The 12,766-nt window shown below is 44.5% G+C and overlaps 1 protein-coding gene across 4 annotated transcripts in view; it reads right to left on the bottom strand.

Annotated features, from left to right (window-relative positions):
• The window catches only part of MYO5A (myosin VA), a 185,177-nt gene extending 174,919 nt beyond the window's left edge, over window positions 1–10,258 (bottom strand). For all 4 annotated transcript variants that reach the window (XM_037054650.1, XM_037054649.1, XM_037054648.1 and 1 more), the window contains exon 1: window positions 9,959–10,258. In XM_037054650.1, coding sequence (XP_036910545.1) covers window positions 9,959–9,985 — 27 coding nt within the window. In that variant the 5' untranslated portion in view covers window positions 9,986–10,258. The remainder of the gene's footprint in view (window positions 1–9,958) is intronic.
• Window positions 10,259–12,766: the final 2,508 nt, after the last annotated feature.

A 12,766-nucleotide genomic window follows, 5' to 3' on the forward strand; every position in this document is an offset into this window, starting at 1 on the left:
GAAAACGTCCTTAATTTGGTGAAGGAAATAGATACGCAAATCCAGGAATACAGAGTTGCAATTATGATGGATGCAAAGAGACCCACTCCAAGATACATCATAACGAAAAGGCCAAAGGTGAAAGAGAAAGAGAGATTCTTAAAAGAAGCAAGAAAAAAGTAATTGCCAGATGTGAGGGGTAGGGGAAGAATGGATGAAGAGGAGAGGGCATTAAGAAGTACAAATGGGTAGTTACAGAAGTCATGGGGATGTAAAGTACAGTATAGGAAATGGAGAAGCCAAAACACTTATATGCATGATCCATGGACATGAACAATGGTGTGGAGATTGCCTGAGGCAGGGTAGGGGGCACTGAGTAGAGGATGGCAAAGGGGAAAAATATCAGGGCAACTATAATAGCATAATCAATAAAATAAAAAAACAAAAGAAAAATTACCATTACAAATATGGATAAAAGACTTAAGGAAGCGACAACAACTACCTCTGGATGGAATAATTACTTTCAATTTTCTTCTTTTATATGTTTTTTGTATTTTTCAATTTGTCTACAATATATCATTTCTTTAAGCAGAAAAATGAACTGAAACACCAATTATTTTTTAATTTTTTTTCAATCAATCTTTTGCCGTTTTTAACCCTTTCCAACTTTTTCTTTACCTTGTCTAAGTCTTAAGGTCTAAAGCACAAGTTTTCAGGGTGGGAGGAGGGAGTAGAGGGAGGTGTCTTTGGTCTCCCCTACCCCGCCCCCCCACCCTGGAGCATTTCCAAATATCTGTAGACAACATGATTGGTTGCCACAACTGGGAGTGGGGGATGCTAATGGATCTAGCACAGAAAGGTTAGGGATTTGGCTAAATACACAGGACAAGCACAGGGCGGAGGATAGGGGGTGGGGGGAGGGGAGAATTATGTAGCCTAATATGTTAATAGTACAGAGGTTGAAAAATCTTGGTTTAAAATGAAAAAATTGAGTACAAACAGGAAGAACAGGTTAAAATATAATATTAGCTCTAGTGCATTTAACTCTTCATTTATAAAATAAGGTCTTTAGAAATACATAAATTGAGTTCATGAAAATTTAATCCAGGTTTTGACTCAAATCCTTACTATTAAGATACATATTTCCTGATTTCATGGACAACATCTCCAGGAGTTCTGCTCCCAACCTGAGCATGATACTTGTCAAACTAGAAGTAAGCTTGATCACACAGAGATTAATCCTACATAAAAGTATCTTAAGCAGTATTACAAAAATGTTTTAAAGAGAGATGACATGGTAAACTGAAGAGCTAAATTCTACCTAATCTGGACTAACCAGTCTAAAAACTAAGTCCAACACGAGCATCTAATGTTTAAAACACATCCACTCACACAGGGAAAGTGATTTATGCAAACTCATGCAAAATTACTTCCTATTGTGATGTCAGACCCAAGGAGTGGTAACAAAGCAAAAGTACACAGAGTTAGGAAATGAAGTACCCTCTTCGATCTAAGTTAGTAAATAAGAAAGTACGGCAGAGCGTTAGGTGTGACTGGATGAAATAAAGTAGCAAGGGCATCAAAAAGTAGATGACAGGGAGGAAGGTAAGAGCAGAGAAAGATACTACACTGAAGATGAATTCAAGTGATAATTTGGACAGTCAAAAAGGAGTAATAAGAAATTTTGCAATTTATCTCTAGGTGAAAATGGGGGAAGAGAAGAATGTAAGCAAGCATTCTTGAGTGTGGAGCAAGAGTGTGGAGAAAAGCAGGGGAAATAAAATGCTGAGGAAACAGGGCTGGAAGAGATCAGAAGGAAAGGTGACACACAGTTCACAGTCCCTAATTAAGACAATGCAAAATACTTTTCAAATCTTCAATGTCTGACATGCTTTTAATAACATATGTTTGTATGGATTTTCCATGTTTTTTTTTAATTCAAATTTTTTTGTATTTTTTAAGATTTTATTTCTTTATTTTTAGAGAGAGGGGAAGGGAGAGAGAAACAGAGGGAGAGAAACATTCAATTTGTGAGAGATGCATCAATTGGTTGCCTCTCGCATGCCCCCCAACTGGGGACCTGGCCCGAAACCCCATGCATATGCCCTAACTGGGAATTGAACCAGAGGCCTTTTGGTTTGCAGGCCGGCACTCAGTCCAGTAAACCACACAAGCCAGGGCTCAGAATGACTTCCTATGGAAAAGATACCCAATATTCTCTTGGGTATGCAAAACTATCCCAACCTTCTCTGCTCTAAGATCAGAAAAGGAGGGGCAGAATTCAAGTACTTTGTCATTTTTGGTGATTTGTTCACAGTGGACATCGATTAAGGGTAGTTGTTTTGTCTAACAGCACTTATATTCCTTATGATGGGGAGAAGCTTTCAACTCCCCCACCTGGTCTGAGTGCACTATCAGACATGATGCCCCGTCTTCCCCTCTAAGGTGAGCATGACTTGACCAGTCATGGTATTCTTCCCCCCATGCCTACATGACACAGTGAAGGTGGGGGCACGTGACCCCGAGCAAAGGCAACCAGAATTCATTCACCAGCTCTCTTCCTCCAGGTCCAGAGCTAGAAGATCATGAAGTCTACAGCCACCACTGACCATCTTTTTCAACCCCAAAAGAGCTGTCCTGAGGATAGAGCCGGTGTCAGACAGCACAATGGGACAGAGGAGAGCCAGGGACAGAGAGCTCCAGAGACCACTTCTGAGCCTGAAATCTCTCCATGCCTACACTTCCTAGTCACATAAGCAAATAAGATACTTTTTGGCTTTGAGCTGGGTTTCTGTTATTTCCAACTAAAGTAGCTCTAGCTAATAAACTGTTTCACACTGTCAAAGAGAGGTTAGGCACATCAGTTTATCAGAACTATCATTCATGAATTATTTGGAACCTTTCCTTTACAAGGAGGAACCCCCCCCAAAAAAAACAGAATTTATATATAAAAAATTGTATTTAGTTCAGTCACCTTCAAAGTACTCTCCATTTGATGTAATACACCTATGGAGACGTTTCTACCGCTCAAAACAGTTTTTGAACTCATCAATTTTGATGCCTTTTAGTGCTTCTGCTATTTTTTCTTTCACCTCTTCCACATCTGCAAAAGGTTTCCCTTTAAGGACTTTTTCCACCCAGGGAAACAAAAAAAAAAGTGACTCAGTGTGAAATGGAGTGAATAAAGGGGGTGGGGTCATGCCATTTTTTTTGGTAAAAACTACTTAACACTCATACTGGTGTGGGCAGGCATGCTCATAAATCACCCATCATGAAATGGGAAAATGCATTGAGCCTTCAAAAAGATTTCACTGAAACAAAATGCAGCCTCTCACAGCAACGCCAGCTGGTCCACTGATACAGACAGGTTCCTAGAACGCTCACCTAGCAGGGGAAGCCTGTACTGCAAGGGGCCTGCCCTCCAGAAGATCATTCTGGTGTTTCTTGGGTCCCCTTCTTGTATGTACTACATTTAAACTGGTATCATAACATGAGGTAATGAATTTCATAAATGTAAACTTAATGTTTAAGGTAGAAATTCATTTTAAATGACTTATTTATTTCAAGATCTAACAACGATCCCTACCAAACTGAGATTTGATGCTAGAAACTTCTATTCTTGGTTAAATATATTCCCAGCTCACCTTCATCTTTCTAAACCAAAGAGTTCTAGGCTTTTAATCTGTCTAGCATCTTCACTGCTCTAATCACTGAAAATTCTCTAGTTTCAGGATCTATGTTGCAAAAGCAGAAACCACTGCCACCACATACACACAGAATTAATTCCTAGTCAGGACAACACATGTTTTTGTATGCGTGACCAAGGACAGGCAAATCTCGTCGTTTTCGTGCCAAGTCCCCCTCTGGTCTAGCGTGTCGCTCATGTTTTTTGGCCACAGCAGCGCATAGGCCAAAGGAGGTAGATAGCTGGTCCCTATGAATATTCAGCAGGGGATAATGCCTTTCTCCCTTGATTTCAATCAAGTGTGGAGTCATTATTTTGAAATCGAAACATAATTACATCATCCCTAAATTCTACAATTGGCAACAAGCCTCCACTAACTGGTTAAGGAGACTTCCATCTTAAGAGGGCTTAGCAGAGAAATGCAGGGCTTAGCAGAGGAAAGAAGGCAGGGACAAGTTTCTGCAAAGTGCAGAAATCTGTATCAGCACAAATCCAGGCTGACATTGTGATGCCAAGGCAGATGGGGGATGAAAACTGTTAAAAGGCAAAATTGACCAAAGGACATGGTACACTAAGGACCTAAGGAAACAAGACATCAAATGCAGACACCACTAAGAAAGGTAAAGGGCCAAGTCTGCCGAGGAAAGATGCAATCAACCACCCAAACTCCTTCTCCATCTACCCCCACCTCCCACCGTCAGTGACACTCCACAGCAGCGATTCCCAAGGTCAGGCCTCCGTATTAAGTATCTATTAGTTGGGCTAAAGTGGAATTGTACCATATGCTTTTAAACACTAACAACTCTCTCTACTCTGGTGAACAAACACAATTCCAGTCAACTCTCTAAATAATCTGAAAAAGAGAAGAAACTAAGCACAAAGGAATTTTTGAGGCTGATAAAAATGTTCTATTTTTTTTAATTTTTTATATTTTATTTTAGTGAGAGGGGAAGGAAGGGAGAAAGAGGGAGAGAAACATCAGCGTGTGAGAGATACATCGATCCTTTGCCTCTCACACGCCCCCAACTGGGGACTTGTCCCGCAGCCCAGGCAGGTGGCCTGACTGGGAATGGAATCGGCAACCCTTTGGTTTGCAGGTTGGCACTCAATCCGCTTAGCTACACCAGCCAGGCCAAATGTTTGATATCTTGTTTGTGGTGGTGATTATAGGACAGAATATATTTGTCAAAATTCATTAAAGTGTATACTTTAAACCAGTTCGTTGTATTACATGTACATTATACCTCAATAAAGTTGATTAGAGAGAGGCAGGCAGGCACAGGAGGAAAAGAGGGGACAAACTCCCCAAGCAGACAAGTCAGAAAGTCTGGGAAGACCCCTGTGGGAGGAGGGTAGGGTCTGTCAGGGTGGAGTGGGAGGAGTGGGCTTGCCCGCACAGTATTTTACTGAGGGCCAGACTTCATTCCACAGATCAGCTGGGAGTTTGCACTTCCAATACTGCCTCATTCTTCATTAGGAACTGCCCTAAATGGAGACAAATAAATCCAAGTCCACATTCCCTGGGCCACGTGCCCCCACATTCTCCCAATGGAGGCAAAATCCATCACAAAATGGTAAACAGAGAAGCCAACATACTTTCTGAGATAAGAGGTTAGGGGACTCACCTCCCTCTCCTACACTCTCCCACAGAAAAGTTGCTACCACATCCCCCAAACCTCTGGACGCTGTAGTTAACTCCCTGGAACCCATTCATCTTCCTCCAGCACTCCCCTACTCGGAAAAGCTACCAGCACCACAGATATTTATTAACTTTTTAAATATTTTGTTTATTTTTAGAGAAAGGGGAAGAGAGGGAAACATCGATGGGAGCTGCCTCCCGTACACCTCCAACTGGGGACCTGGCCCCCATGAATATGCCCTGACCAGGTCCACCAGTGACCTTTTGGTTCACAGGCCTGTGCTCAGTCCACTGAGCCACACCAGCCAGGGTGCACTGCGGATATTTAAACGGTTCATCTAACAGTAGCAATTCTCATTAAACTAGAATCTCTTTGTAATCTTTTAGCCACTGGGCAATACACTGAACTTTCACACTACAAGAGGCAGTAGCATTTCAAGAGAAAATCATGAATATTCTGCTTTGCTCCAGTAGTCTAAGGAAGTATTTCAGTAGCTTGAGTTCTTCAGAAACAGCAAAAATTCATAATTAGTAGGAATAAAATGTCAGTTTCCAAAACTAGAGCTACTGGCATTAATTTACACTATTTCCTCTCCTTCCCATCCTATACCTAATGCATCCCAGAGTCCTGTCTCTCAGATGTGTCCTCTTCCTTCCCACACCTTTTGCCCGCTCTCAGACCACCAGGTCTTCATCACTTCACATTCTGTTTCCTGCAACAGTTTCCTTGGTCTCCCAGGGTCCCGGCTCTCCTCTCTATTACTCATCCTGTTCAACATGCCTGAAAATGTGTTTACATGTTTAATAACTTCTTTACACCTGCCTGATTTCTACAAGTGGACTAAATCATCCCAAACCCTTACTAGCATTCTATCTCTTTTCTAAGTATTCTTTAACTCATCCAATAAATTTAATCAGCACCTACTACGTGCAAGACAATGAGTAAGGTTCTACCAGAGGATGAACAAAACTCTGATCAGCATCTCAGAGGGTTACTGTGGGAGCGGCAGACATGCACACAGTAACTATAATAAGATGGACATCTGTACAGGTCATTGAGACAGGACTGTCAGCTGGATGTCCAGTAAAATTAGAAATGGTAAACAAGATACAGAATGCAAAGAGACAAGGGGAAGTCTGTTGAGGCCTCCAACCCCACGGACTCGGAGAAGTGCAGTGCTATTGGTAGGCCTAGGGACATCAGGAGGAAACCCAGATGGACTGGGCATGGCAGGAGACTTGAGGAAATGATCAGAGATGAGACTGCTGTCCTGCTTTAAGATTTGGGAAGCAGTCTGAGAAATCTAATTTCGACACCAAAATATTAGAACTTCCATGATTGATAGTTTAAAGGAACAATGGCATAAAGTATAAAATTGAAACTATCCCAGAAAAAATCTTGGCCACATAGCGTCAGTGGGTCTGAGGGAATAGGGTGGGAAAGGAAGGCTACGGATACGCAATCTACTGGCTGAAACAACTATTTCAACCAGCCAAGTGCGTACCGCGCTAGCGTGAGGAGGGTTTTAAGGCCTTTTGCACTGTCACAAAACCCAGCCTCCTGACACACCACGGAGACGCCCCATGAAACAACTTCAGGTAATCCTGGCCACCCCACAGCATTTACGGTGCTACCAGTGGCGTCTCAGAACCTCAGGTAAGGAGGTCTAGCATGACATCTTATTGCTGCTAATGGTCTGCCTGGGTTTAATTAATACACTCTGCTCCATAAATGCTAAATCCTTTGAAGTTGCTGAAAGCATCTATGGGTGATGCTATGCTTTGGATATCCACTGACAAGTCAAGACTAGCAAATATTTTCAAAATCAGAGGCAATGACACACCACAGGCACCTTCAATTCCTTTGGGAAGCCAGGCAGATCTAAAAACAAATCGACATACAACTCTATGAATACTCTAAAAACTACCACGGAACTGGTAAATTGTATGGTATGTGAATTATATCTCAATAAATCTGTAATTTTTAATACCAACAAACATGTTTTAAACAAATGTTAGATTGCAGAAGTATCATAACCTAGGAACATAGCCATTATCCTTAAAATGTGTATACTGCTGGAAAAATTTACAAAATGGAAACCGTATTAAATTGCCATGACAAAACCATTATCATTTGAACTAAATAGAACAAACTGAAGGGTCTCTTGCCTTTCACCACAATAAGAGCTGATGTGTATCACACATCAAAATCTTCCTTTAAGCTCTGCATGACATTTCGTAAAAGGGCACCTTTCAGAGTTAACCACGGCGCTGAATACCAGGACGATGGCATGTCACTAATACAGCTCTCCTAGTTCTCTACCCCAGAACTTCCTTTCCCATAATCCTCTGCAAGGGAAAAATCCTTGTGGCTATCCACTGCCACGACTTGCAACGATTTCCCTCTCCCTCTAATAATCACTATCCAAGCTTTTGTTTCTAGAGCCATTCCAACGTTCCCCATGTCCCAACCCATTCTCCAACTTCTGCTAATACTATAGTAGCTATCTGCCTTCTGTTGAGTTACAGCAGGTTATTTATGCCCTTCAAAATAGGTCAAGAATGTAAGAAGCAGACTTTGAGCCCTTTGACGGAAAAGGATTGTGTCCTGTTCACTGTCAGAACCTCGCAGCATTAAGCAGAGTACTTGACACCCAGGAGGTGGTCAACAGACACTTTGCCCACCATTGAGCTAAACTCCATTCACACAAAGAATTGGCCAACAACAGCCAAGTGACTAGATTATTTTTAGGCATAAGTGCATTTAGGAGAAGGCCGCTAGCTTAAACTCAGCTTTGGTCTTGATGTCTAAACCAGTCTGTGTTTGTAATGACTAGAAGGTAATTTTAAAACAGGTAATTTGAAGCTATGGCTAAAACCCCGAACCTGACAATTGAAAAATCGCAGTATGTTCCCCACACCCGACCCCACCCCCACTGCAAATTATCTTGGTGAGAAAAAGTAGATCCAAAATCTAAGAGCTTTGTACTTCCCAGCCCTTCTCTAGTTAACCAACCAACATTTAGGCAGCTCAAGGATGGAGTCCTCACCACAGAGAAAGGGGGAAGGGCACTATGCAAAGTAAGGAATGTTTACAGCTCCCTTCATGTGAAAATGACTCAAATGGATATTTCTTAATAGCCACTTCATACATTCATTATAAGAATTAAGTGAACTAATCTGTAAAGCACTTAGCACAGTACCTGACACATAGTAGGCACTATATAAATGTTTGTGATTCAAGTGACTCTGAATCCGTTTCCAACTGCATTCATTTATACACTACAGATCTACAATGCCTATGGAAATTACTAGGTTTAGAGAAAAGTTGCAATTGTGTACTCTAACTCTGGGGCTGGAAAGAAAGGGCTCCCAGAAAATGTTCCAAGAAAGCTCTTCATTTCATGGTTGAAGAAATTAATCATATAATTCATGTTTGTAGAGACATTCACAGGTTACAAAAAGGTTTCCTATTTATTTGTAAGTTTAATCCTCACAACAGCTTTGTAAGAGAGGCGGGGCACATACAATTAACCTCATTCACTGAAGAGCCAAGGTCGCACAGTAGGTGAAAACACCTGGGCTAGAATCCTGTTCTCTTGATGTTGAGTCCAGACCTCTTTTCTCCCTAACGTGCTGCAACTTGGGTCCTGGGCTTACTTAGGTCTCATTTGGAAGCAATGATTCTAGAATCCTAAATAGAGATTCTGCTGCAAATGTGAACTTGAAAAGTCAAGGCCATTTTGTTAATGGTAATTAGAGATAATTAACAGCTGACAAAACTCTTACCTACACCTATGAGTTACAGTATAAAATACCATGATTACACATATTCACAAAGGACACCACACACTGCCCAAGACAAATTTTCAGGACAGTCTTCAAAGGGGCAGTTCCCCAAAACATGCCATTTAGAGATTACCAGACCCGAGAATACTGATGTCAGCATTATGAAAAAATCCCTTTATTAAACCCAGAGGAAAAGGCTCGCCTCAGTGTATGGTGAAGATATGGAGTCTAACAAGGCTCTAAGGATTACAAGCAGGTTGCAAACTCCCAGCGACAAATGAGAAAGGACCATCCCCACCGGTGAATCAGCTTCCATTTATCCGGCTGCATCCTCGCAGGGGCTCACCACCCCCAGGGCAGCGATCTGAAACCCGGCAACTAAGGGTGAAAATTGGCTGCTGACAGTTTGCAGGATTCCACATAATCTCACAGAAAGGCTGGCTGGCGGTAGAAGTGGCACCGGACGTTATTTTAAGCTCGTGTTCCCAAGGGAGGGACCATCTGATCGACCAGACGAGCATCTCCCACCAGCCCGGATTTTTCCCTAAAGCGAACCGGAGGGTTGCGCACTCCTGACCCGGGCCCGCCCTACTAAATCCCCCTTTCCAGAAATGCTCTGCTCCCAGCCCAGGAAAGGGGCCCAGGTGTCAGGGGCCAGATACAGACCACGAGGCCCGCCTCCCTCCGCTGCCTTCATCATCCCCACCGCGCGAAAGAGGAAGGCGCCTCTGCGGGCAACAGACAGGCAGGGCCCGGGTTTGGAAACGCTCGGAAAGGGGGTGGCGCCGCAGCCCCTCCCGACCCCTGCCTGACAGCCGGCGCCGCGGCCCGGGCGGCCGCCTCCCACCACCCGCGGGGCGCCCTACCTTTGTGTAGAGCTCGGACGCGGCCATGGCGAGCCCGCGGCGTCGGTGCCCACGCGGGTGCGGAGGCCGCGCTCCGCCTGGGCAGCCGCCCGCGCCGACTAGGAAGCGCCCAGGCTGCCGCCGCGGGGCGCAGGGCAGGGCCGGGCGGGGCCGGGTGGGGCGGGGCGCCTCAGGCGCTGGCGGCTCGCGGGAGCCTCGCCATCGCGCTGGGTCTCACCGGGAGCAGCTTCGAGCGCCCCGCGTGCCCCGCGCCCTCGGAGTGGCCGCCGCAGCCCCCTCGGCGGCCGGTGATGCTGCCGCCGCCGCCGCCGCCCTGTGCATTGTGGGAGCGGGAGGAGGCTGCGCTCGAGCGCGGTCGCTCCGGGCTCTCGCGGGCTCACACCGCCTCCCCCGGGCTGCGGGCTCCGAGCATCGTCTGGCGGCCGGCCGGCGCTCCCCCAGGTCTCCCGCGGGCCACACACCGGCCCTGGGGGGCGCGTGGCCTCCGGGACGCCCCCAACCTCAACAGAGCCCTAGATAGTGCGGAATAAGCTAACCCCGAGAGGGGCGGCGATAGCTCGTGCCACTAAGGGTATCCAGGTGCTAAAGGACTGCTTCTCCCGTCCTAAGAAGCATTTCTGGGGAGAGGACTTGGGGGGAGGATTCTGGAAGGCCATAGAATTCCAAAAGAGCCTTGTTAGCTGTAGAGGCCAGGCTCGGATCTCAAGAATCTGACGTACGGAATCACCAAGTCATCCAGCACCTTGGTATCTGCAGCAGGCTCGTTTTGTGACTCCAGAGCGTAGTGGCCTGTGTTAAGCTACAGAAACTTGGGAGCCTTGAAGAGATGCCCTCAGGGGGCGGCCTAAGAGTCTACCCTGTTACTACCCTGATCTCCAGCCCTGCTCCTGTCCCCGGTGTATCCCCACCATGTATGATCCTGCTGATCCGGATGCCATCCGAGGGCCTTTGTGAGTGTGGAGGGGTTCATACGTACAATGTAGTTCTGAATCAGAAGCCCAAAGAAATCTCAGAAGTGGTATTCAGTCTGCTCGTTGTTATCTTTGCACATCCCGCTCAAGAATGTGGTCTTAGCACGCCCAAACCCACAATGCTGTCTTCACCCTCTATCTACCTCCTTCCCACCCACATCTTCATTCCTCGTTGATTATTCTCCATATATATTTAAACCCAGCTTCTTTTTAGTGTGTTCATCTTTCTTATTTCTTTGAACTCTAAGGGGTGCCCAGTGTCTGCATGTGAATCTGCGATGGCTTCCATCAAGACCGTCTCCCAAGGTTGGGGCCTTGGCTGCGTGCGTGTCGTGCATGTGCATTTGAAAGAAGAAGGTTGATGCAGGAGGACACTTGGGGCCAGTCCTCACTCCCAGGAACTCAAGCCTCTCCTTCTCTTACTCACTGCCCATGGTCTCTTCATAGATGCTAGAGGAAAAGGTGGCAAAGTCCTGCAGAATTTTCTGTGCTCCTTACAATTCTAAAATTGAATCCTCGTGTTTTGGGATCCCGCCTTAATTGCCCTTACATAAAACGGGATCACATGTGCAGTTAGGACCAGTACTGAAAGGGCACTGGAGTGAGATTTAAGAGACTTCAGTTCTACCCCCTTGCATCCCTTCACACCCTGTGTAAGGTGGAAACCATTCTGTTCTCTTGCCCTTGGGAGAATACCTACATCCCTGAACTGTTGAGAAAGGCCGAGTATGCTGATGAAGGAGTTCAGGGCATGTCACCCCAGGGTATGCCATTTGGGCAAAGGACTATTTCAAGGGGCACTTGAAAAACAGCAACTATAAGAAAAACACTGACCTTCCTTCTTTATCCTAAAAGCAGGAGATGAAATTCTGTGTTGAAGATGCCCTCTCTATACCAGAAGGAAAGTAATATTCTTAAAACCAAGGACAAAAAGTTAAGACCAAGAGAATTCTATACAGACCTTATTGAAATAAATTTTATATTCCTTTAGCCTCCCTATATAGTTTAGTGACTCTTCCACAATTATTTCTTTGTTCAATAAAAGCAAGTAGTTTTTGCCATTTCTTTGGGTCTTCATTTCCTTGTGAAGGTTCCTGTGTCATGTTAAACTTAATATGTTTGTATGCCTTTCTCCTGTTAATCTGTCTTTGTCAGTTTAATTTTGACCCATCCAGGGACTGTAAGAAGGATGAGGGAAATATTTTTCCCCTACACTTAGAAAACACTAAAAAACTGATATGTGTGTGTGTGTGTGTGTGTGTTTGTGTGTGTGTGTGTGTGTGTTTTAATGACAGGGAGAAAAAATGAAAATTACTCTTTCTTTAATTCCTGAATATGTTCATTCAACCACTCCAATATTTGGGGCGCTAGAAGGAGGAAGGTAGTAGGGATGAGGCGGAGACAGCTTTGCTGCCTTGACCTTACTTTTTACATCATTCAGAAGAGGAGTAGACCTACAAGACAGAAGCAACAAGGAGCCCTGATGGCTGGCCTCCCCTGCGTTACCTACATGGACTCACAGTCCCAAGAACTTGGTCAGTAGGCAAGCAGCAATACACCAGCAATAGATACAACTTCTGAGGGGTTAGGATTTCCTCCTTCTAGAGGGGAGCCAGAAAACATTGTAGGTTTTATTTTTTAATTGATAGTTATCAATTACTGCTTTATAATTGGGAACATTTTCATGTAGGTTTTTTCAAATCAAGTGTACAAAATAATGTGAAAAATCCCTCTCCTCCAAAATATTTGTGGGTATTACTTTTTTCAATAAACATTGAGCATTACAATGTGCCAGAAATGGTTCTACATGCTGAGAATTCATGAATGAACAAAACAG

Source organism: Sturnira hondurensis, unplaced genomic scaffold (genome assembly GCF_014824575.4).
Source record: "Sturnira hondurensis isolate 20B ecotype Veracruz unplaced genomic scaffold, ASM1482457v3 Scaffold0008196, whole genome shotgun sequence".
In the NCBI taxonomy this organism is placed as follows: Eukaryota; Metazoa; Chordata; class Mammalia; order Chiroptera; family Phyllostomidae; genus Sturnira; species Sturnira hondurensis.